Below are 24,667 nucleotides of genomic sequence, written 5' to 3' on the forward strand. Positions count from 1 at the left end.
CTATGCTTTTAATATATTTTGGATTTTAATAGGTAAATTTTGAGAATATATACATACATATATATATACATATATATATATATATACATGTGTGTGTATATATATATATATATATATTCAAGAAAAAAAATTGTTACAATTGCGTAAATTCCCAATTTTTTATCCGAATTTTGGATGCAAAAAAATTATAAAGTAACGTTGCAGCAATGTTGCTGAAAGCTTCTGTGCTGTATATAAGGTTTCTGCACTGTTTTTGTAATCTTTCAGTGCTGTATGAGTTGGTTATCTGGGTATCTTAAACTAAGCGTTATTAACACTAAACATTTTACTTAAAGAAATAGAATGTGGGGAGAGAGGGGAGAAAGAAGGAGGAAGAGACAGAGAGAGAGAGAGAAATAGAGAGTTTATTGGAGTCAAAATCTATTTTATTTATATTGTATAAACAATACATATATTAACATAAAGTTTTAGTACATCACGCACACTAATAGCTCCTCAAAAGAATATATTTAGTTATTTTCTTATCTACTTAGTTTAAAAGTTATTATGTGTATTTTTTAAATTTTGAATATCCATTCTAAATAAAATTGTAAAACAATATCAAAGATTAAAAAAAGTTATGTCAAAAATTATGAGAAAGTTGAAGATTCTTAAAAGATCTTAAAAGACTTACACTAGGATTAGTTCTTATATTTTAAAATTAAAAATTTTTAGTTTGGAGAAATATTTATGTAAATATAGGACTGTCAATCCATTGGTATTTCTTGCAATGACCTTTACATTCAGTAGGGTCTCCAAGTCTGAAATTTGTGCGTTTTAATAAAGTTTTTAGCTGGAATTTTTGTTTATATTTGGTGTATGTCAAAATAATTGACAAATGTTATATTAAGATTCTTTTCATATATAAATAGCAATATAAATTTAAACTTATTAGATTTTTTAACTATTCAAGATTTAATAAAATAAATAAATAATTAAATGTAATTATTTATTTTTAATGTGTCTTACTCGCAATCTTCCGTTGGTTGTATACAATGGAAACACTGCAGTTTCAACCTACTGAAGTATATAATTCCGATCATCCGAGCAATCGGTCCACGGGCTTCTCTCAAACACATATAGAAAGTGATGTCGCAAACACAACCAGACCTGTTTTCAGAAAATTAGAACAATATTCAGTAAAGAATTAATTAATTAAAAATTATCAATATAACTCATGCAAATCACAAATAATTTTATTACTTTGCATAAGGATAACATATAATTTGATAATGAAGCTTGTACTAAATTTATATTTTGCATCTGTTACGTAAGAAATTTATGTATGACAGGAGTAATACAGACATTGTAGAATTTCTTGCAGACATTACAATAAGAAAAGATTAACGAGAAAAGTACGAATGTTATGTAACAAATGCTAAAGGTAATGCTTATATTATCGCACTCGTTCAATTACCTTGTGAAAATACCATTATTGATGATATTGACCTCCGTTTCGCCAGCTAAGAGATTGCTTTGGCAATTATGGTGCGCTCTGCAACAAGCTTCTGCATCTTTGAAGAAATCGTTCTCATCACGCGCAAAATTTCTGTCACACCGCCGTGTTCCTAATACATATTATATCATTGATGACACAAAAGAAAAGTAACAGTAAAAAAAAGACTCAATTATTATAAAGTGCCCAATTATTATAAAAATCCCAATAAATAAATAAAATGTGACTAAATCCTTCTTCTATTAAGTATAATGTGCACTTTATTACGTAAATATGTATGTTATTTGAATTAGCTATTAAACAGAACAAAACTGTAAAATAATACTAATAATAAGTCACTAATAATTTAAAAATATATGTAATTAGTTAAAAAAAATTTTTTGTTTTCTGTAATCGATATTTTAATTTACAGTTCCCAGAAGACACGTATGGATTCTAAAATGCAAAGGCGAAAACAATGAAAAATTCAAGTTAATGCGGTCATAAAAACGCATGATGGATTTTCTGCAAAAAAAAGATTAATTAAAAAAAGATACTGACAGAAATTTATTAATGGCATTAAAATATCTATTTGAGGATGTGAGTATTTTATAATTCGCAAATTGCAAGCAATTAAATGTCATTCAATTTTTTCATTGTTGTTATAAACTTATTTTCACAAAAAAGTACAGTTGAAATTAATTGTGCGGAATTTAAATCGTATATAAAATGATCTTCATAGGCAATTCCTTGACTCAAAAATATATTTTGTAATTACGTAAAAAATTGTTTCATTACTTTTTTCTTCTGTCTTTTTTTTGTGTAAACTCATTTCTTTCTTAAAAATATAAAAACAAGCATTACAAATTTTTTTTTAATTATTAATAAAAAATATTGACAAAATAAATACTGAAACAAATCCTGCAATGTCAAAGTATTTAAAATATTTTATATATTTTTCAGTAAACAGTTAATAAAATTATTTTTTATACTAAATAAAGAAGACTATTTTTCTAAGATATTTCTTGTCATTTGCATTATTTGTTCTGTAAGTTCTTTGACTTTCTCCGCGAAGGCCAACGGAATTTTGTAATCTAAGAACTTTGTATTTCCTTATATCCAAGTTATTTTATTACTAACGAAATTAAATTTCAAAATTAAAAGAGTCTAAGGCCAATCAAATCAGGAAGAAAGACAGGAAGTTTTTCGATTTCAAATGATCGAGTTACCTGACATTAAGCAAATGAAGTCCTCAAACATATTAAAGATTTTGTTAACATTTTCTTTGACGTCGTCCTTAGTTTGCGAATCATCATTGGAGATCCCAAAGATTTTGTTCCAATTCTTTAAAAACACACTTAATTCATTCAGTCTGGCTTCAAAATCTGATACACGAGTTTTATCGGAACCAGATTTGATATTTGCATCACATTCGGGTTGGTTGGTATTATTTTCGCAATCGCCGAATTGAATGGCGATGGCAGGAATAAAAAACACAGAAAGGCAAACGAATACACGCGACATTGTTTATTCACCTAAAATAAATAACGACAAAACAGTACTAATCATAGAGAAAAATTCAAGACGAGAAAGATAAATTTAAGAATGAGATAAGCAACTTAGTTGCCATAATTTTAATTTTTAAATACTGAGACAAAGAGACGATAGATTATTGTTTACACAATCGCAGATGAGAATATTTCTTGAAATGAAAATATTTCAGAAAAATTTCCTTAATTCTAACACAGCTTTTTCAATTTTTTTTCTAAAATACAAAATATATAACTATATACAAAATATAAAACTATTAAACTAAAATGTGAATTAAGATGCTTCAAGTATAATTTAGGTGCGAATCTGGCTCATTCCAAATTATCATTTTATCTATAAATGCATATAATTTACCATAAATATTTTAAAACGCATTTGCTGACAAAATTGAGTTGAGTATATAGACTTGTATTGTTAGTATTCAACATGTTTTATTTAATATGTAAATCTAAATTATTTCTGACAACTAGAAAAAAATTGTTTCTTTCATACATAATACAAGCGTTTAGTTGCTTATCACAATTATAATGTTTTGAATTTAAATAAGTTTATAATCCATAACAAATAATTATTTATTTTAATATTTCTTGATATTTCTTATTTTTATTTTAATTTTTAACGTATTAACATAAACTGAAACCTACAAATTATTCTAAAAATTAATAGCAAATTTAGAATAAAAATATAATAATTCTACAAAAAATATTTTTTTATAAAAACTAATAATTAAATAGATAACATGATAAAATTTATTTAAATTTTTATGGTACAAACATAATAAACAGTAGATCAATAGATTAGCAAGTTTCAAGCCATCCTTTCCGAGGATGTGTTTGCGACTCGTTTATCTATCTGTGGAAAAATTTCACGGTGCGCGCGCAGTGCACTGACTTACCTGGCTACAACCGACTGATGAGTGATGACGAGTGATGACTGATCTCAGTTACTTGACACTTTCGCTTAAATGGGTGTGTCACGTCCTAACTATTTGACCAAATTTATGGACGTTTTTTTCTCCCATTAACAAGTAAAATTTTAACTTAAAAGCGCCAGGCATGACGCGTACAACGACGCCAGACTCCACCCTTGAACAGTGTTAAATGCTGATCGGTCCGGGTTTCTTGCGCATGCGTAGTATTATTCTCTTTTTGTTAAAGTTATTTTATTTATAACATATTTATATAAATATATATATATATATACATATATATATATACACACGCGCGCGCGCACGTGTTTACATATCTTATTTGATACTTTTTATTAATTTTTTAAAAATTATTTAATTATTTTTATTAATTTTTATAAAACAAGAACGTTAATAGGTCATTTTTAAGATTCAAATATTTTTTATTGAGATTCTCTTTAATATACATACATAAATAAATTTTAAATATTTTTATGTCATAAAGGTAGATTTTAATAATAATAAACACAATTAACACAAATTTTAATTTCTTTTTTATATAATAATACAAACATTTTTTGTTTTGTGATATATTCTCTTAAATAATAAATGTAATTACACAGATATATCTAATATTATCACTTCACAAAATATTATAACAAATCTTTTTTTAATCACGAATAGTGTTATAAAATCTAGTATGGAAATATCCAAAATTTAAATGCATAACATTTTAATTAATATATCTTTATATATACATATATAATAAAGCAATAGGCAATACGTATAGCTAACTAACTTAATATAAATTACTTATTTAAATCTTTAATATAACTAAATTAATACTTTATAATATGTATAAATTATTATTGCTTATACCTAATGTGTGTACATGTTACCAAAATAAATATACAATCCTCAAATTTTTGCTTGCTTCTAAATATGACTCTATATCATTGTATAAATATAATGAAAATTTCTCTCTGGATATATAATAGATATAAACACAAAATTGTAAGTTTTAATTAACATATTTTGAGGACATTTTTTGGGTTTCATTAAAAGAAAAAAATAAAAGACCTTTGTTTTGTTCTTGCAGCACGTTTGTACTTATTTATTCTATAATATTTTTCATGTTTTGTTCTTGCAGCACGTTTGTACTTATTTATTCTATAATATTTTTCATTTAACTTTTTTTATAACATTAATAATAATAAAATTAATGAAAAATTTATGTAAAGTCTCTAAAACAATTTTTTAATTTCTTATTTATAAAATTTTATAAATTGTTTTTAACAAAAGCAATCTTTTATATTTCCTTTTGTATAAATATGATAATTCTTCTTCGTATGTACAATAAGTATAAAAACAAATTTTTTGAATCTATATTTCGAGATTCCATAAAAAAAATAAATTTTCTAAACTTGTTTGATTCTCGCGAAAAGTTTATATTTATATTTCCCGTTTTCTGTTTGATTCTTGCCAAAACAAAATCGTTTACAGTGTGCCGGCACTCATAAAAAATGATTGCATCATAACAAATTAAAAAAAAAATGGATTTGTTTAGTTTTTGAAAGAAACCCTTCAAATATATTGATAATTTTATAATTACTCAGTAGCCAAATGTCTTGATGTTGCAGTTATGTTATCAACAATCGTGCAGTAACTAATTTAGACAAACTCGGAACAAGGTAAGACAGCATTATGTCTGTTAGGTTGAACTCATATAAATTCTATTTTTAATAATGGCAAATTGATAGCAACATGTTAGTATTAATATGTTATCAATCATTTGTTGTTGCCATGTTGCTGTTATATTGCAAACAATATAATGTATCGTTATTGCTCACCGTTTCCTTTCTTAAATGTCCTCAATTAATTGTATAGTGTTGATTGCATAGATTGATAAGTAATCATGTTGCTGAATTCGTAATGTGTTTTATTTCGATGTCAACAAATGTATAGCAAATCTATAACAACACATGCAATGCATTAGTTTGCTTAAAATGCTACATTACACTTGATTATCTGGGTATCTTAAACTAAACGTAGCATTATTAACATTAAACATTTTACTTAAAGAAATAGAATATAGGGAGAGAGGGGAGGAAGAAAGAGAGAGAGAGAGAGAGAGAGAGAGAGAGAGAGAGAGAAATAGAAAGTTTATTGGAGTCAAGATCTATTTTATTTATATTGTATAAACAATATATATAATAACATAAAGTTTTAGTACATTACACTAATAGCCTCTCAAAAGAATATATTTAGTTATTTTCTTATCTTAGTTTAAGAATTATTATGTGTATTTTTTAAATTTTAAATATCCATTCTAAAAATAAAATTGTAAAACAATATCAAAGATTAAAGAAAGTTATGCCAAAAATTATGAGAGAGTTGAAGATTCTTAAAAGATCTTAAAAGACTTACACCTAAGATTAGTTCTTAAGATATTAAAATTAAAAATTTTTAGTTTTGAAAAATATTTATAAATTTAGGACTGTCAACCCATTTGTACTTCTTGCAATGACCTTTACATTCAGTATCGTCTTCAAGCCTGAAATTTGTGCGTTTTAATAAAGTTTATTTTAAACGGAATTTTTGTTTATATTTGGAATATGTCAAAATAATTGATAAATGTTATATTAAGATTCTTTCATATATAAATAGCAATATAAATTTAAACTTATTAGACTTTTTAGCTATTCAAAATTTAATAGAATAAATAAATAATTAAATAACTAAATAAATATTAATAAATGTAATTATTTATTTTTAATGTGTCTTACCCGCAATCTTCCGTTGGACATATACATTGGAAACACTGCTGTCCCAATATATTGAAGTACATTGTTCCGATCTTGGTAGCAATTAGATTAGAGGCGTTTTTCAAACAATTATAGAAACCGAAATCGCAAGTACAAGCAGACCTGTTTTTAGAAAATTAGAACAATATTCAGTAATAACGAAGAATTAATTTATCAAAAATTATCAATATAAGTCATGCAAATCACAAATAATTTTATTACTTTGAATAAGGATAATATATAATTTGATAATAAAACTTGTACTAAATTTATATTTTGCATCTGTTACATGAGAAATTTATGTACGATAGAAGTAATACAGGCATTGCAGAATTTCTTGCAGACGTTACAGTAAGAAAAGATAAACGAGAGAAGTACGAATGTTATGTAACAAGTGCTAAGAGTAATGCCCGTATTATCGCACTCGTTCAGTTACCTTGTGAAAATACCATTGTTGATGATATTGACCTCCGTTTCGCCGGCTAAGAGATCGTTCTTGCAATTATCGTGCGCTCTGCAACAGGCATCTGTGTCTTTGAAGAAACCGAGATCGTCTTCATCACGCGCAATATCTCCGTCACCACACCATCGTGTTCCTAATGCATATTATATCATTGATGACACAAAAGAAAAATGACAGTAAAAAAAGGCCCAATTATTATAAAAAGCTCAATAAATAAAGTGTGACTAAATCCTTCTTCTATTATTAGTATAATGTGCACTTTATTGCGTAAATATAGCTGTTATTTAAATTATCTATTAAACAAAACAAAACTGTAAAATAATACTAATAATAAGTCATCACTAATAACTTAAAAATATATGCAATTAATTTAAAAAAATTAATTTTGTTTTCTGTAAGTGATATTTTAATTTACAATTCTCAAAAGACACGTATGGATTCTAGAATGCAAAGGCTAAAACAATAAAAAATTCAAGTTAATGCGGTCATAAAGACGCATAACGGATTTTCTGCAAAAAAAAAGATTATTAAAAAAAGATACTGACAGAAATTTATTAATGGCATTAAAACATCTATTATCTTCGTTTTCTATAAATCCAAGATATTTAGTTTGCATTCAACTTAAAAACTTCATGCATTGCGGAAAATTACCACTGCAATTACATTTGCCTTATTAAATTTACGGTAGTATCTGACTGTGCACACAAGCGCAAGAGGAAAAAACTTCCTACAGTAACGTCCTCGAACGCATCAGCAGTTAATTGTTCTATCGAACGTTATTTTGTTATGGAATTTTCCGACTCGGCGATAATTTGATGTGATGACGATTGCAATTTGCATAACATTTGCAATAATAAAGAGCATATTTTTGAAATGTTTCTTTTACGGTTAATATTGAAGATATAATATTGACTGATATAACTCTATCTAATAAATAACTTTCATCTAAAAATTGTTTAAAACAATATTATTTTTTTCATAAAACTTTATTTCAGTTTTTCCATTTTTTGCACTTTATAACTTTTCGATTCTCAGCAGAAAATCGCATTTTATAAGAGAATGAATCACTTGAGTTTTTCCACAAAATTATTACGTTATTAAAATAAAACATTTGGCACTATTATGGATATATGATCTAAATAATGTTTTTTTTAATATTAAAAATGTGTTTTAATTGAATAAACTAGATTCATAAGTTATCACCCACACACACACACACACACACACACACACACACACACACAAAATAATGTAACAAAATAACTATGAAAAAATTAGATTAAACTTGATTTCATCAAATTTCAAGTTATAAAGAAATAATTTGAAGTCTTGTAGAAAACAAATAGCGACAGATATATATTCTAAATATATCAATGCAAAAGTTAAATGATTCAACAATTTCTATAAAAACTTACATAATAAAGTTAAGAGATATGCTTTTGAGGGAAACGCATTTTGCTACCTTATTATATATAGTTAGAGAAGTAATTTATTATTTTAATCTATCTAGATAGATATATCACATTGATACATCTCTTAAACTAAGAAACATAGCAGATGCATTAAACGAGAAGAATTTGAAATAGGAAAAAACCGGTTTTATATAAGAGAGTACTAGCCAGATTAGAATTTAAATACCTGCAAGTTGTTCTTAATATTAAAATACCGAAAAATTCTTCAAATTTCATGCAATCACTCTGTATGTTTTTAAGATTATAAAGATTTAAAAGTGTAAAAAAAATAAATTAAATTTTTACTCTCTAAATTAAAAACTCTCGTTAAAGGAATAAAATTTTAAGTCAAGAAGCATTCATTTAAACTCTAGTTTCTTTTTATTGCATTGGCAATACGAAAATATTCTGCAAAATAACAAAAACACTTGTGAAAATAGTACGTTCAAATAATTCAAGATAACATTATGTATGATAATATGATTATTAATTAACATCAATTCATCAATTCTTTAAAAAATTTAATCGACCAGATAAAATATTCATGTAGATTTTGAAGATGTCAGTATTTTTTATAATTCGCAAAATGCAAAAACTTATATCTCATTCAATTTTTTCATCGTTGTTATAAACTTATTATCACAAAAAAGTACATTAAAATTAATTGTGCGGAATTTAAATCGTATATAAAATGATCTTAACAGTCAATTCCTTAACTCAAAAATAGATTCTGTAATTAAGTACGTAAAAAAATGTTTCATCACTTTTTTCTTCTGTCTTTTTTTTGTGTAAACTAATTTCTTTCTTAAAAATATAAAAACAAGCATTACCAATTTTTTCTTAACTATTGATAAAAAATATTGACAAAATAAATACTGAAATAAATCCTGCAATATCAAAGTATTAAAATATTCTATATATTTTTCAGTAAACAGTTAATAAAATTATTTCTTTTTTATACTAAATAAAGAGAAATATTTTTCTAAGGTATTTCTTGTCATTTGCATTATTTGTTCTGTAAGTTCTTTGACTTTCTCCGCGAGGGCCAACGCAATTTTGTAATCTAAGAAATCTTTGTATTTCCTTATATCCAAGTTATTTTATTACTGACTGAATTAAATTTCAAAATTAAAGGAGTCTGAGGCCAATCAAATCAGGAAGAAAGACAGGAAATTTTTTGATTTCAAATGATCGAGTTACCTGGCGCTATTAAGTGAACATGTTCCTTAAACATATTTAAGATTTTGCTAACAGATCCTTTGTCGTCTTTAGGTTGCGAATCATTATTGGATCTCCCGATGATTTTGTTCCACTTCTTTAACGACGCACTTAACTCCTTCAGACTGCCTTCGATAACTGATATATGAGTTTTATCGGAACCAGATTTGATATTTCCATCACATTCGGGTTGGGTGGTATTATTTTCGCAATCGCCGAATTGAATGGCGATGGTAAGAACGAAAAGCACAGAAAGGCAAACGAATACACGCGACATTGTTTATTCACCTAAAATAAATAACGACAAAACAGTACTAATCATAGAAAAAAATTCAAGACGAGAAAGATAAATTTAAGAATGAGATAAACAACTTAACTTCCATTAATAATTTTGATTTTTAAGTACTAAGACAAAAAGACGATAGATTATTGTTCACATAATCGCAGATGGGAATATTTCTTGAAATAAAAATATTTCAGAAAAATTCTCTTAATTTTAACACTTTTTCAATTTTTGAAATTTTTTTCTGAAATACAACATATATACAAAATATAAAATTATTGAACTAAGATATGAATTAAGATGCTTTAATTACAATTTAGGTTCAAATCTAGCTCATATTCCAAATCATCATTTTATCTATAAATGCATATAATTTACTATATTTTAAAACGCATTTACTGACAAAATTGAGTTAAATAGACTTGTGTCGTTAGTATTCAACATGTTTTATTTAATATGTAAATCTAAATTATCTCTGACAACTAGAAAAAAATTATGTTTCTTTCATATATAATACAAGCGTCTAGTTGCTTATCACAATTGTAATGTTTTGTATTTAAATAAGTTTATAATCCATAACAAATAATTATTTATTTTAATATTTCTTGATATTTCTTATTTTTATTTTAATTTTTAACGTATTAACATAAACTAAAACCTACAAATTATTATAAAAATTAATAACAAATTCTAAAATTCAGAATAAAAATATAATAAATCTATAAAAACAATTTTTTGTAAAAATTAATAATTAAAAAGATAACACAATGAAATTTATTCAAATTGGTACAAACATAATAAATAGCAGATCAATAGATTAGCAAGTTTCAAGCAATCCTTTCCGAGGATGTGTTCGCGACTCGTTTATCTGCGGAAAAATTTCACGGTGCGATGCATTGGCTTACCTGGCTACAACCGACTGATGACGTGAACTGATCTCAGTTACTTGACACTTTCGCTTAAATAATACCGCTGGTACCTTATTCTACCAGAGCGCAAGCGGAAACGCAGAATCGAACAGCTCAATATAAACAGAATGATACAAAGTTGATCATTTAACATTTGTGCAAGTGTTAACATTGTAGACCCAAGGAAAATTCCGTCAGGAACATATTCACAACTAAGTAGAAAGAGATAAAAATTCATAACTGACATTCATCGAATGACAAGTGACAAAAATATGAGTAAATAACTGCAATGTGCATTAATAAGCAATTTTCGCTTGCCTTCCTTTTGTGTTTATCCATTATAGTTCTGTAACTTCTACATGGACTGGTGCGCGTTATATGCTTGTAGAACGCGACAGATGATTTATTGTTAATAAAACGTTTTTCCAAAACATAAAAATGTCTAACATCACAATTAATTGCTAACTCGTAGCATTTAATGAATAATGAGTATATTGCTTATGCGATATTACGTTTGTGGTACTTTACATAACAAGTTTACACAATTAGTTGAAAAAATGTGATATATATCACCTGTACAATTTCATTGATTAGACTGCACGTTAAAAGAATCACCCAATTGAATTGTGGATTCCCAATTTAAAAAACGCTGTACAACCTTTAACGTACGATGATATCAAGAGACATGGTACAATGTCTCGCGCGAAGTACACGCGCAACGCGAGACCGTCTATAAAAATTACAACCCGCATTCGATTAGATCCGCTTAAAAAAATAACAGGTACAAAGTATAGATAGTTACACAATTGTACGAATAATATTTTATCACACACGCGTTTGCACTACCACTCTCATTTAAGAGTCCTTCGCGGTGTCGTCCGTATCACAGTTCTCGTCATCCTGCGCAGTTTGTCCTTCTAGAGCACGACGTTTTTGTAGACGTGCACACCGAGGACAACAATGATTACGCTTGGCCCAACAAACACGGTGATGTACCGCCGAGCATTGGTGGCAGATAACCGAGCTCGCGTCCCATGGATAGATTACTTCGTCATTGCCGCATATCTCGCACAGGTGTCCCCTAAAAAATGGTAAATTAATTTTCTTTGGACTTATTTTTGATGAATCGGAATTTTTTTTCAATTCAAACTATGTATATATCTATCTATATAATATACTTAATCTATGAAAAATAAATATACTATGATATTGATAAAAACGTAGATAGTTAAAATAAGTTATTCCGCGAAAATTTATAAATATAACATATAAAATCTTAGATATAAGAATTAAATCATAAATCTGGAAAATATACAGTTATTAATTTTCATTCTAATTGGAATTACTGAGAAACTCGAGATGCTCAGTAGCGTTACATTAATTAAAATGTATAAGGAATTATATATATATAATTGCACATAGATTAAGTTAAAAAACAACGGTAATGAAAAAGATCCTAACATTCGAATTCGACATAAGAAGTGAGTTATTTAAGGAATATCAAGGAAACGCATATTTTAAATATTCACCTTGCCTTGCAGAGCTCACATTGCTGTGTGATGTGCGCGTGCATGGTGTCATACGCGGCGCGAAGCTCATCCAGGAGAATGCCGCTCTGAAGATCAATTAGATCCTTAATGGAATAATTACCTGAATTCTCAATCATGTGTGTGCGTAATCCAATCTTCCATGGTAAACCTTGAGTGCAGGCCTCTACGCACAGAACTAAGTACCTCTTCATCATCTGCATTTCCTCCCGCATTCGCTAAAATTTAATATATTGTGTATCTCAGCGTTTATTCGAATATTACTATTAATTAGTTAAATGCGCATGTTAAAATTATCACAATTGATAAAAAAAGTTGACATTTTCATAATTAAATTTTGACATTTTAATCGATCAATTTTTACTTAATATTGATAATTAATTTTTGTATTTATCATAAAAAACGTTATTTAAATCTCTCTAAATTTTATTTTTATAAAAAAGAGTATATTTATAATATACAATTTATATATAATAATTTTTAAATTGATTTTATTAATTTAATCATTTTATTAATTTTATCATTTAATATGTATATATAAATTATACACATAGAGCTCACTTTTACAAGTGATAAATCCGGAACCAGGGTGAAGAGTTTCGGGTTTAATTCTTCCAGTGGTAATACGGAACGATCTTCCAGAAGCATCAAAAGCTGTGCTGCGGCGCGAGACACCAAACGTGGCTCCATGTCCCAATTTCTGATCACTCTCGCGGGAATGACCATGGCTGTATTCCAGTGACATCTCTGACAGTAATACAGACCACTGTAGTCACAAAGTCGGGGCTCCACCCATGCCGATTCTAAAAGCATTACTATCTTAATTATCAGAGTGTATATAATAAAAAATGTGATAATAAGAAATATTGTGATTTAATAAAGACATTTGTGAGAAACAAATACACATTCAACGCATTAATAAAAAAATAGAATAACACAACTCATAATTCCATACACATAACATTTTGTGGAAGACAAAAATTCAAAATATTTTTTCTTCCTCCTAAAAAATATTTAAACTATTTCCTAAGAAGTATCCTAATTTTTAAAATAAAAAGCAGTTAGATATGATGAGGTTCAAATAAATAAAAATTGCAGGATATAAGAAATTCCTATGGAGATAACAATGTGTATGACGTGACACTTCATTGCTATTAATATATTACGTATTAAATACCTGTATTCTTAAAGGTACTGCCAAAGCAAGATAGCGATAATCCTTTTGAGAAAGCTTGCAAGAGGACAATACACTCTTATTATTACACTTATCATTATCTTATGGAATATTTTAGTTGCAGTTGTTGAGAAACGGAATAATAAGCCAAGCAATCACGAGTAAATAAAGACCACTTTATCTACTCTCGTTCACAATTAATAAGACAACCTTTAATCTAATCTGTCAAATACTTACTGAATGTTATTCGCACTTTACATTCAGCGCAACGGTAACCCTGCTTCGAGAGGCCTTGCTCTGGACAAATATCCTTCGTATGCGTATATCCACCGGCCTCGCTGACGACCACATGCACACACACGCGACACACGTTGTTCAGACACTTCCAATGGCAACTAAACTTGCAATCTAAAAAGATAAAATTTATAAAAGTTATGTAACAGCAATAATCGAGTATGGACGATAAATGACGAGAAATTAGGCTAATTCGGACGATATTCCTTGATCAGTTCGGAGCTGAATTGTTTAACATTTAGTTTGGATTCAAAAAGTACATTAAGCCTTTTGCTCTAAACTCTACATTGTAATTTTTTTTTTCTAATAAAAAGTGTTTCTAATTTAAATCTTAATTCTTAACTTTTAAGCGAGTTGATCAAATCTCAACTGTAAAATTTAAAGTTTAAAGTAAATTAACATCACATCCACACAAAAAAAACTTAAAATAAAAAACTAAATAAAGGCCTGCTACATCTATTGTAGATCGTTACCATTGCACATGTACCACGATTGCAGCATCGTCCAAATTGCACCGCTGCAATGGTCACAATAAACTGGACTGGACGTGGTGATATAGTATTTCTGCGGTACAAAATGATGACCGAGAATTACGCGCGTCTCGAAGAGGTTCTCGTCCGAGGTTTCACGCAACTCCTGCACACGCAAACGCAACTCGATCAGCCGTCGAACGAGCCATTTACGCTCGTCCGAACACTCGGCACTCTCCAGCACCATCAGCTTACACTTGCGTACCATCTCTTGAAGATCCTCTTGAGAAGCATCCTAGATAAAACGGATTTACATTAAGTCCTCTTAGCATTTATCTGTAGTGAGATAACGCTATGTAATTACGATCGAACAAATTTGATTAACTCTCACACAGAAAAAAAATTAGTATCCAATTAAAAATCATTGTCTCCTACATGTATAAGCAACGATATAACATCTTCTATAAAGAGTTTGATAATTTAACAAAATATTGTATTTTTATTTCAATATTATAATCATCTAAAGAGGATATAATTGTTTTGATAATAGTAATAATTGTAATTTTTAGCTTAAAGATATTTTTTAATCAATATTTTTTCCTCTCTTTTTCTTCAACTTATATTGAAAATTGTTACTAAAAAAAGATAAATATGTTTTCTTTAAAACTATACAAAAAATTTCTTCTCTCAGAGAACGTATTATGTATTACATATTCTTGAAAAAAATTCAATAATTGTAAACAAACATAACTTGCTTACACTTTAAGAAATTTGATATAGTTTCTGATCCTAAAAGAATATTATTTTATCCTTCTATATATAAATACTAATTTTTCTTCTGTGTAGTCCTCCAGTGGATGACTTCGTTCTAATAAGTTGTCCATCCTCTTACGTCAATCAATCTATCAATTGGAGCAAAATTCATAGGATATAAGAAACATTAAAATAAAATTTGATAAGAAATATTACTTTAAATTATCTTGTACCTTAGACAGAGATAGCATAGTCTCCACTGATTTCAAGCTGAATGGTACAGTCCCCTTGCTGTCAGAGCTGTCATCCGCTTCACCCGTCATGTAGTCGGAGGAGGACGATGGTGTCGACGTTCCCGTGCCAAAACTGTTCGCGCGTATCCTCGACTCGTAATGCGAGTCATTTTCCCCAACGATTGGAGGATTGCTCTTTATATCTACCATCTTCTACACAAAACACATACATCAATAGAGAAATAGATAGACATGTGTGTCATATTTTCTTACAAAAATAAAGCCTTCCACGATATCGCAATGTTTATTTGGTCAAACGATAAGCAGCGTTCAGTGATAAATTTAACTTGCCCTCTATCCCTGAACCCAAAGTTTCGACCAGTCGCCCCACACAAGAAAGAATTGAATCACCGTCAAAGAAAATTGACAAACATTTCAACAGTGATGCTTAGGTAAATTTAAAAATTTAAGTCCTAAAAATTGAAATCGCAAAAAAAGACTATAATTTATTTATTTCAAAACATCGCTCATCAAAAGAGCACTTTGAGAACGAAGCCAGAAGATGGGAAGATCGAAAAATCGCATAAACAAATCGCGTCCGAACGTCTATGCGACGTTTTCTATATAAAACATTGCTATTTAACTCCGGAATGTATAATGTGAAGAAAAAAAAGCGAAGAAAGTACGTACCGCCTTTGTTCGCACTTTTCAAGCGAAGTTGCATAAGCCAAATTTACGTGATGCTTCTAATTGTTTATTACGTTAGATGAACAGTAAATCAAATTAGCGACGGGTGGACGTAAATAAAAGCCCTTCTATCATCTGGGCGGACAGTTTAGGTTATATATGCGACACGATGTTTTCCTAGCCTCTCCTCTACAGACCTCGCCCGTGCGAATTAATGCAAATGCGTTCTGAAATCAGCTGATCCGTGCGCGAAGCCCGCAGGGCTTGACAGTTCGCCTGACAGAAAGCGCGTGCGCGCGAGAAAATGAGAGTGAGAGTGAGAGAGTGAGAGAGTGAGAGAGTGAGAGAGAGAGAGAGAGAGACGCAGATATATATTTTTTTTGTCCAAAAGCTCGCGTTATTCTTGCAGCAAAATCGGACCTCGAGCGATCGTTAATCCGATTAAAGTAAAACTTTAACTGAAGAATTCCGGCGAATCGAATTTTATTTAAAAAAAAATCGTATTTCTTTTTCTACAAAAAGAAATCTTCCTATAAAAAACATGCAACGAAAGATCTTGCTTGTGACTGACAAGTATTACAACTTTTCGCTTACGCATTATTACAGAAAGCGATGAAAACATAAAACTCATCCACTTCTGAGGAAAAATGATACAGATGATCTGAAACATTTTATGCATGGACAAAATAATGTAAATAATTTTTTTAATTCTACCGATTCTCTTGCCACGCTGATACAAACGTTCAGAGAACAGAAATTTAACAATCGTTAATATAATTGATTGTATATCATATAATAAGCAAGAATATAAAATCTTTCGTATTTGATAATCTTAAATTTTAGCGAAACATTTTATTTTTTATCTGAGGAGCACATTTGCCTATTTTATTATAAAAATATTAAAAAATTCTAACTTTCTAGATTTGAAGACATATTATTATTTCCGATATTTTTTCTTCTAAACTCATAAAAGTTGTTACTAAATAAAGCTGAATATATTTTTCTTCATAAAATTATACAAAATTTCTGCATGTAATCAAATTATGCTTTATATTTATATATTATATATAAAAAATTATCAAATTCTTCATAAATTATATATTCTTGTTTATATGTGATACAATGATTGTTGGTTCGATATTAATTTCTTTTCTGTATGTTCCTGTCAGAATTATGCAAAAAGCACGCTTTTCATTCTTCTTTTACGCACAAAATTTTATAATGAAGATATTCAAGTGGCATACTCGTAAGTCCGATATATGTGAACGGGGGAGAAGAAAGGAAACTTTTGTTTTTTATACGCCTAGCGTGACATCAGTCTTAGACGTAGGAAGCATACACACGGAAAAATCCATTTTCTTGCTAGAGATTTGCTATATATCCGATTATACGCTAAAATCTACTTTACGAAGGTCAGCATATATGTATAAGAAATACAGCACTTCACATTCACATTTTTTTTACGAATCGTAGATTTTCTATTAAAAATACGCAACCTACGCACAGTGATCTATTCGCGATATTCGCGTCTTACGCAAGGTGAAAAATATAATGCTAGAAAAGATGCCAAGATCTTCGAAAGTCGATTAGAATGGTTTGTATGGACGATTTTTATTGTCCACGCGCACGTGTTGGATGCATAATAAAAATCGTTCATCGGCACGTCGCGTAAAAATGAAATGTGACATAATCTATCATCAGTTTATTAACAGGCGAGCGGAAGTTTGAAAGATACATGCTAAAACGCATACAAGATTTAAACAATCCTTTCTGCGTATATTACTAATAATATTTTCTGGCACAGTCAGATTCTCGTAGCATCGTCAATTGAATTTACTCTCTTTCTCTCTCTTCTGAAACATGATACTTTATTTAAATATATATAAATAACGTGTCTTTCTACTCATATATATTTATACAAAACATTTATATTCCAAAAGTGACGCTCGATCGAGATCGTGCGCAGAATCTTCTCGGAATGCTGCACTTGTTCCAAAAATCATTACACGTTTCACGTGTAGTTTTCATAGAAAGATGCATTTCGTCAGAAGCGCGGAAAGACGAGCTCGAACGATTTTGCACATTTGGTTTCACCGAAAATAAGAGAAGAAAGAACAATGGGCGTATTAAATGTAATATGAGCTTTAACTTAATATTTATGCTTTGGTTTAGATAAAGGGAAGATCCTATGAAGTGTCTACGTAATATTATTCACAAAGCGCTAGAGAGAGAAATAGAGCTATTTGTACGATATTATTCAAAGAAATCTAGGACAGACGAGTCTATATATTATTATTATTATTATTATTACTATTATTATTATTATTATTATTATTATTATTATTATTTACGTAAGACAAGATCGTTATCTCATGTGAGTTATAGCAGCATTGCTACATATATATGTACATACATTACTAAATATTCGATATACACTGGTACTCGAGTTTCACCCGTAAATACATTTTTTGGCAAACTGACAGTGTTCAAAAATGCTCGAAAAAACACGCAATGCTTGCGAATTTTCCTTTTCATAGAGAAAATCAAAAGTATCTTTAATCTTCAAGAAGATATGCGGCATATCCTCATCGTAAGTCTCTAAAAATGACTCGGAGATTTGCTTGAAAGATTCGAATACTTTTTTTTTACAAACCTGCTCTCTTTTCGAATATTTATTACTTCTATGTTATGATCTTGTCACCTTAAACATACTTTTCTAAATGAAAACTTCGGAATCTTCCATTAGTATTTAACACTGATTGTTACACCAAGAATACGAGCCTGAAGATTCAAATTACGTGCAAATATCTCGCTGAGATGAAAACTCAAGTCCCATCGCAATATCGGTGAAAATGATAATAATAAAAAAGAGATTAGAGATGATTAAATTGTGTCTATACAATATTACGGGGCCGATTAAACGCGAAACACAATCTTGATCATCATACAACAAATAATTTCGATTATAAATTATGCATTTTAGCAGTCACTGGATAGGGAATTATCCAATGCCAAAAAAATCACGTATTAAAAATAGATAACAAGAGCCAAAGGTCGTCGAATAGGATGGATAAAACAAATAAAGCGGAGAACAGAGGCATTATATCGTGTATACATTAATCGATACATATAGAATTATTGTATAAAGCTACTTAAAAAAAAAAGAAAACAGAAAGTAAATCATGCCAATGTCTCGGAGAGCATAAATACTTTACTCCGGAATAAATCTAACGAAACGATACGATTACCAGGAAAAGGGAGGGGAGGGGAGGAGGAGAGAAGAGGGGATTGTAAAGCGTCTTTCTTTCGCCGATATGTTTGGTTAGCATAATTAAGGGAAGAGAACACTGTTGGCGCTACGTTTACTTATACATCGAAGAGGAGAAAGACACACATTTAGAAATGCGCATCTTATAAACTTTATATCGCACACTTGCACTAAAGTTCCAAGTAATTTATGTCAACATAACTGTCTTTTTTTTTTGTCAACAATCGACAAGACCGACGAGAAAGATATGCTTGCGATTTTTGGATTTGGTGTGAGACACACAAATACCTTCTGCCTCACATTCAATGTGCCGAGAAGATTCAAATGACACGTCCAATCTTCAAGCTTTTGCGTGTCCGATAATCTCTCACGTTCATCTGTGATTGTCTTGACTGATCTGATCGGTGCGGATTTGATCCATCGATTTGCTTTGATTGCTCATGTCTGATAGGGAATCGCTGTCACTATTCGGACCCACACGAACTGGTGATGGACTGTCCACTGGCCGAAAAGAGAAACTAGGCGAATCCGCGCTTGATAACGATTCGGGCGTGCCCACGGAACTGATAGTGCCTGGGAGTGGGCTGGACAATGCATCCAATCTGTAGAAAAATTATTTAGTTAAAGAATTTATAAAAACATATATAAAAACAATTATATTATAGACATACACATATATTATCATTTTTTTAAACTTAAAATTATTATTTTTATCAGTTGTAATTTAGTTGTATAAATCTAGTTTAAAATATACGGAGGAATGTTATAAAAAAAATATACACAACCTGGATGCGACTGAGGCCAGTAGACCAAAAGTGCGTTTTGCAGGCGGTTGCAAGTTGTCCATCCCAGCCTCGTCTAGTTCAAATTTTCTTTTGACTGGCCCCAAACTGCTTGGCCTTATTGCGATAGGACTCAAACTGCGTCTATTTCAAGAAACATTGAAAGAAAATTACATAAACACAAAAAAAATATAATATTGATATAATAAATTTAATTTCTTTTCAAAATACACAATTATTAAGTTCTTTTCAAAATTCATAATTATTAAGTATGTACACATACTTTTTCAATAATAATTTTAATATGTTAGATCGGATAGAAATAACAAGAAAAAAATTGTACAAAAAATTGTAAAATTGTATGGTGATATATGTTAGCTACAAAAGATGGATGAATGTGTGTAATTAAAGTAAAATTGTGCATTAAGTCCTTTCTTGATTTATAAGTTGAAGTATATCCAGTAACAACTTTTACAAAGAAATAAATTTTGCGTTCCAAACAAATTTTACCTTGTGGCAAACGCCTTTCTCGTAGGACTAGGAGACAAATTGTTCTTCCAGATGTGAATACCAGGAGAGTAGCACTGTCTTTGATTAAAACCGGATCGCGTGGGAGAGGGTGAGGAACACAGCGATGAGCCGGTGATAGACAAATTCAGACTTAGGGGATCCAATAGCCTCTTCGGTCGTTCCATTTTGTTAAGCTGCGTGGGAGACTCTGAATCTTTGAATGACAGTCCTTCCGCTTCTAAGGTGAGGTCTTCCCATGACTGCGATATCTGCATGGCACTATGAATTTCTTTCTCGTGTGCCGCTTCTCGGCCGGCAACATCTACACATTCCTCTTGTCTCAACTGACTCACGCGTGGCGTCAATCTAGGAACATTACCAGGGCTCTAAAAGTTAAAAAAAAAAGACAGGTTAGAGATAAATCAGTCAAATCATCTGAGTAACATGGCAAAATAAATTATTACTAATTATATTTTTTTAAATCAATTGCAATATAGATTTAATTCTTTAATTAAATTTATTTATTATTTAAAATATAAAATAAAAAACAAATGTTACACTTTTGGATTTTGTTATTATTGATAACAAGAAAAGATTGGATAAATTTTAATTAATTTAAACTGAGCTGAACAATATGTAATAAAAAGAGAAAAAAGAGTAACATGATCTTACACTGGTACTAAAACGTCGTAGACGAGTTGTATTAGCAAAAATGTTAAAGGTGGATGCAGCATCCCTGTAAATGACAAAATAAAAAAATGTTTAGAGACAGCTAAGTTTTCACAGTTGTAAACTTATTAAAAAACATTTTTAATAAATTTATTGTCTATATCCGAGGTTCTGTCATGAAAGGAGTCAGAATTTAATACATAAATTCATAAATTCACAACAAATATACTACGTGAATAATTTATTTGCAGTATAATTTAAGAAACTTATTAAAATTACTTATAAAGTTAAAGTTAAAGTTACTGGCTATAAATTTGTATTATTCTGCACTATTAATTTAAAATGCCGACGTTTAGCTACCCACTTGTTTCCTAAAAATTTTTTTAAATTTAATTTTTCTAATGTAAAACAATTAAAAATTACGCTCAAGAATTACTTATACATTTTAATAATGTAATTTCTCTTATAATTCTGCTTGTAAAAATCCTCCAAATAAAATAAAAATTATTGCTTATATAATTTCAATAGAATAGCTTCTAATTTCTATAAAATTTAATAAAGCCTTTTAGGAGATTAGTAATAAATGATGAGTTAGACGAAACAAAAGATAAAGTTTTAAAAGAATTTTGGATTAAAAAGAAAAGATTACGAAAAGAAAAGAAAAAGGAAATAGGTTTAGAATAGCAGATTTAGAAAATGAAAAAATTAAAGATAAGGGCAATATGATGTTAATAAATACAAAGCCTAAACGAATTAAATTAAATTAAATTAAGTAAATGTAATGTTATAGTAGATGATAGTTTATAGAATATGAGATAATATTGAATATAGACAGACATTGGGTTAATTAGGATAGTAGATAGCTAAACAGATAGATAGATGAAAGAATAAGTGGATAGAAAAAATTTGTAAACTAAGACTCCTTCTTGGCAATGTAATACTGAAGCGAATAAAGATTATATAATAAAGCCTTTCAGAAAAATTCTAATATGTATTGTGCGCATACACACACACACACACACACACATATACAAACACATATATGGTTTTGGCCAAAAATATTAGACATCTATATTTTTTTCATTTGTTTGAAATTTCTCTATTAATTCTTATTAGATAATTATCCTTTGTTAAAAAAATTTTTTGAATTTCTATATAATGCTGATGACTAATAGCATACAAGTAAAATTCAAAGATATAAAAAAAATTCTTTGAAAATTTCAAGTTTTCTTGGTATTAAACATCTTTGTAAGTCGATAATTATTAGCACTCTATATCTAAAATTTATTAACTACAATGAAGAACATACTAACACATTATTTTTTCACATAGTCTACTTGCTTTTCAATGTACTTATTTCAGCGTGTTAAAAGATTATTTATGCTCTTAGAAAAGTTTTTTGTGTGGTCAGTTACACGTGCGCTAAATCGTTCATTATTATTGATCTGAAGGAAATATGTTACTACCAAATAAAACAGTTATCAAAATTTCAGTAAAATATTAGTGTTACGTATAATATACATTTTACATTTATATAGATAATATTAAATCTTGTCAAAATTTGCAGAAAATGTATTTTTTAAGTATAATATTTTTCATACTCTCATAGTTGTGCAAAATTTTATCAAAGCTGTCAATTATTTCTATCAAAATTTATATTCTTAGACATTTTGTTTTCATTTGACATTTCCATATTTAATATTTCTTGACATAGTGATAATTTTAATAATTTTTTGCAAACAAATTAAAATATGTACTTATGTAGAAATTTATACTATCACATATTTGCACCTCTTCAAATTTTTTACTTACAGCAAATGTCTCATGGCACACCCTAGTCCAAATTTTGAGAATACAAACGATTATTGACTCATGACCTTTTTTTAAATATATAAATATACATGTACATGTATAATCTTCCACTCAAGACAATTTTGATCTTTATTTAATGTATTTTCATGCTGCTATAGTAGCTATCTTGGGATACTCTCAATAGTTTACCATTACCTGTCGAGACGCAGGGTGATCAATTAAAATCCAATATATTCTGGGTAAATATTTCAACTTACATCTTTGACACGGACGACAAACATATAACTCTTATGGCACAATCATCACAATCTTTGTATAACAGACATAAATTCTAATATTTAGTAATATATTTATCTATAATAATAATTTATCTATAGAAAGAGAAATATATATGTTAATATATGTGATAGTCTCTCCTGAATGTTAAACAAAACATGTAAAAGGACACGATCTCTCAAAACACATGTACTTGGCACCTCGTGCAACACCGCTACCTCCGCGAGATTTCTAGTCGTCGGAGCGGGCAGTACTTCAATTATCCGCTCCTAGGAACTACAAAATCAACTACCCCAGGAGTAAAAAATCATCGCTAAGACCGCGGAGACCTAGTCTCGCCGGATCTCGATACGAACCCCGATTGATTTGTCCTTCGACGACGGCTAGTTTGTACGGTTTTGTGTTGCGTGGCTAGCGTGTACAAAGAGAGAAAGAACGAGGAGAGAGAGGATCCGTTGCGGACGTACCTCGACGACGACGTCGACGGCGTGGTGACGGACATGGTCGCGCTGATCTCGTTAATCATCGGCGCGCTGCTGGATCGCTTCAGGCTAACAATCGGACAATCAACGTCCATGATTGTCGAGGCGGCGCGCAGCGACAGTCCCAGGTGTCCGAGAACGTGGTCGTGCGGCGTGGTCCGCGGCGACGGTGGCGCGGAGATGGCACATAGGAAGAGGAGATCGTCCCGAGTGGAGCGTTCAAGGATTACCCGAGGACGTCGTCGTCCCCGTCGTTGTCGTCGAGCCCCGGATTCGGCGTCGCGCGGAGGGTTTCCGCGCGGGTCTCACGATCCCGGACGCGTACGTCGTCTCCGCCGCCGGCTGCCGACGTGACCGACACGAGCATCGGGGTGCCCACCACCCCGCCAACGAAACGAAGGAAGCCACGCGCGCGTCCTCCGATTAACGAAGGCACCCGCACCCCCTGGACAAGGGAATGCTCGGCGAAGGAATGACGGAGCGAGAGAGAACTGGGAGGGACCGGGAGCTCCTGGAGGTGGAATCGAGCCGAATGAGGCGTAAGATTCCTCACGGAGCCTCGACGCTGGCGATGCTGCAGTCGATATCATAGGCTGGTGGACGCTATTGTGTTTGTGCAGGGCGCGTGCGGCGATGCGACGTTATCGACCA

The 24,667-nt window shown here is 30.2% G+C and overlaps 4 protein-coding genes across 10 annotated transcripts; all 4 read right to left on the reverse strand.

The window, feature by feature from the left end:
• Nucleotides 1–403: 403 nt before the first annotated feature.
• LOC118645939 (phospholipase A(2)-like) lies at nucleotides 404–4,133 on the reverse strand. The gene is made up of 5 exons (XM_036287941.1): nucleotides 3,921–4,133; nucleotides 2,704–3,009; nucleotides 1,457–1,607; nucleotides 1,009–1,149; nucleotides 404–800 (listed from the first exon to the last, which is right to left on the reverse strand). Exons 2-5 carry the CDS (start codon nucleotides 2,996–2,998, stop codon nucleotides 728–730), a joined length of 660 nt encoding a protein of 219 aa, XP_036143834.1. The 5' UTR covers nucleotides 2,999–3,009; nucleotides 3,921–4,133; the 3' UTR covers nucleotides 404–727.
• A 1,969-nt stretch (nucleotides 4,134–6,102) lies between these two features.
• On the reverse strand, nucleotides 6,103–11,172 carry LOC105839522 (phospholipase A2). Of its 2 annotated transcripts, none has more exons than XM_036288552.1 (5): nucleotides 11,057–11,172; nucleotides 9,851–10,156; nucleotides 7,173–7,332; nucleotides 6,719–6,859; nucleotides 6,103–6,486 (listed from the first exon to the last, which is right to left on the reverse strand). In XM_036288552.1, exons 2-5 carry the CDS (start codon nucleotides 10,143–10,145, stop codon nucleotides 6,399–6,401), a joined length of 684 nt encoding a protein of 227 aa, XP_036144445.1. In that variant the 5' UTR covers nucleotides 10,146–10,156; nucleotides 11,057–11,172; the 3' UTR covers nucleotides 6,103–6,398. The 2 variants fall into 2 exon arrangements, with proteins under 2 accessions (XP_036144445.1, XP_012541362.2); XM_012685908.3 differs by lacking the exon at nucleotides 11,057–11,172 and adding an exon at nucleotides 10,245–10,395.
• LOC105836826 (differentially expressed in FDCP 8 homolog) lies at nucleotides 10,903–16,558 on the reverse strand. Of its 6 annotated transcripts, none has more exons than XM_012681126.3 (8): nucleotides 15,531–15,672; nucleotides 15,304–15,446; nucleotides 14,548–14,839; nucleotides 14,018–14,188; nucleotides 13,784–13,837; nucleotides 13,168–13,421; nucleotides 12,589–12,824; nucleotides 10,903–12,140 (listed from the first exon to the last, which is right to left on the reverse strand). In XM_012681126.3, the coding sequence occupies exons 3-8, from the start codon at nucleotides 14,810–14,812 to the stop codon at nucleotides 11,915–11,917; spliced, it is 1,206 nt and encodes a 401-aa protein (XP_012536580.1). In that variant the 5' UTR covers nucleotides 14,813–14,839; nucleotides 15,304–15,446; nucleotides 15,531–15,672; the 3' UTR covers nucleotides 10,903–11,914. The 6 variants fall into 6 exon arrangements, with proteins under 6 accessions (XP_012536580.1, XP_012536574.1, XP_012536576.1 ...); XM_012681120.3 differs by lacking the exon at nucleotides 15,304–15,446 and adding an exon at nucleotides 16,221–16,558 and having other exon boundaries at nucleotides 10,905–12,140; nucleotides 15,531–15,740; XM_012681122.3 differs by lacking the exon at nucleotides 15,304–15,446 and adding an exon at nucleotides 16,221–16,558 and having other exon boundaries at nucleotides 10,905–12,140; nucleotides 13,168–13,409; nucleotides 15,531–15,743.
• A 749-nt stretch (nucleotides 16,559–17,307) lies between these two features.
• Nucleotides 17,308–24,144, reverse strand: LOC105836829 (protein FAM122A). The gene is made up of 5 exons (XM_012681130.3): nucleotides 24,002–24,144; nucleotides 21,450–21,513; nucleotides 20,778–21,163; nucleotides 20,271–20,411; nucleotides 17,308–20,087 (listed from the first exon to the last, which is right to left on the reverse strand). Exons 1-5 carry the CDS (start codon nucleotides 24,109–24,111, stop codon nucleotides 19,859–19,861), a joined length of 930 nt encoding a protein of 309 aa, XP_012536584.1. The 5' UTR covers nucleotides 24,112–24,144; the 3' UTR covers nucleotides 17,308–19,858.
• Between the last annotated feature and the right edge of the window lie 523 nt (nucleotides 24,145–24,667).

The sequence above is a fragment of the Monomorium pharaonis genome, chromosome 6 (assembly GCF_013373865.1).
Source record: "Monomorium pharaonis isolate MP-MQ-018 chromosome 6, ASM1337386v2, whole genome shotgun sequence".
NCBI classification, from domain to species: Eukaryota; Metazoa; Arthropoda; class Insecta; order Hymenoptera; family Formicidae; genus Monomorium; species Monomorium pharaonis.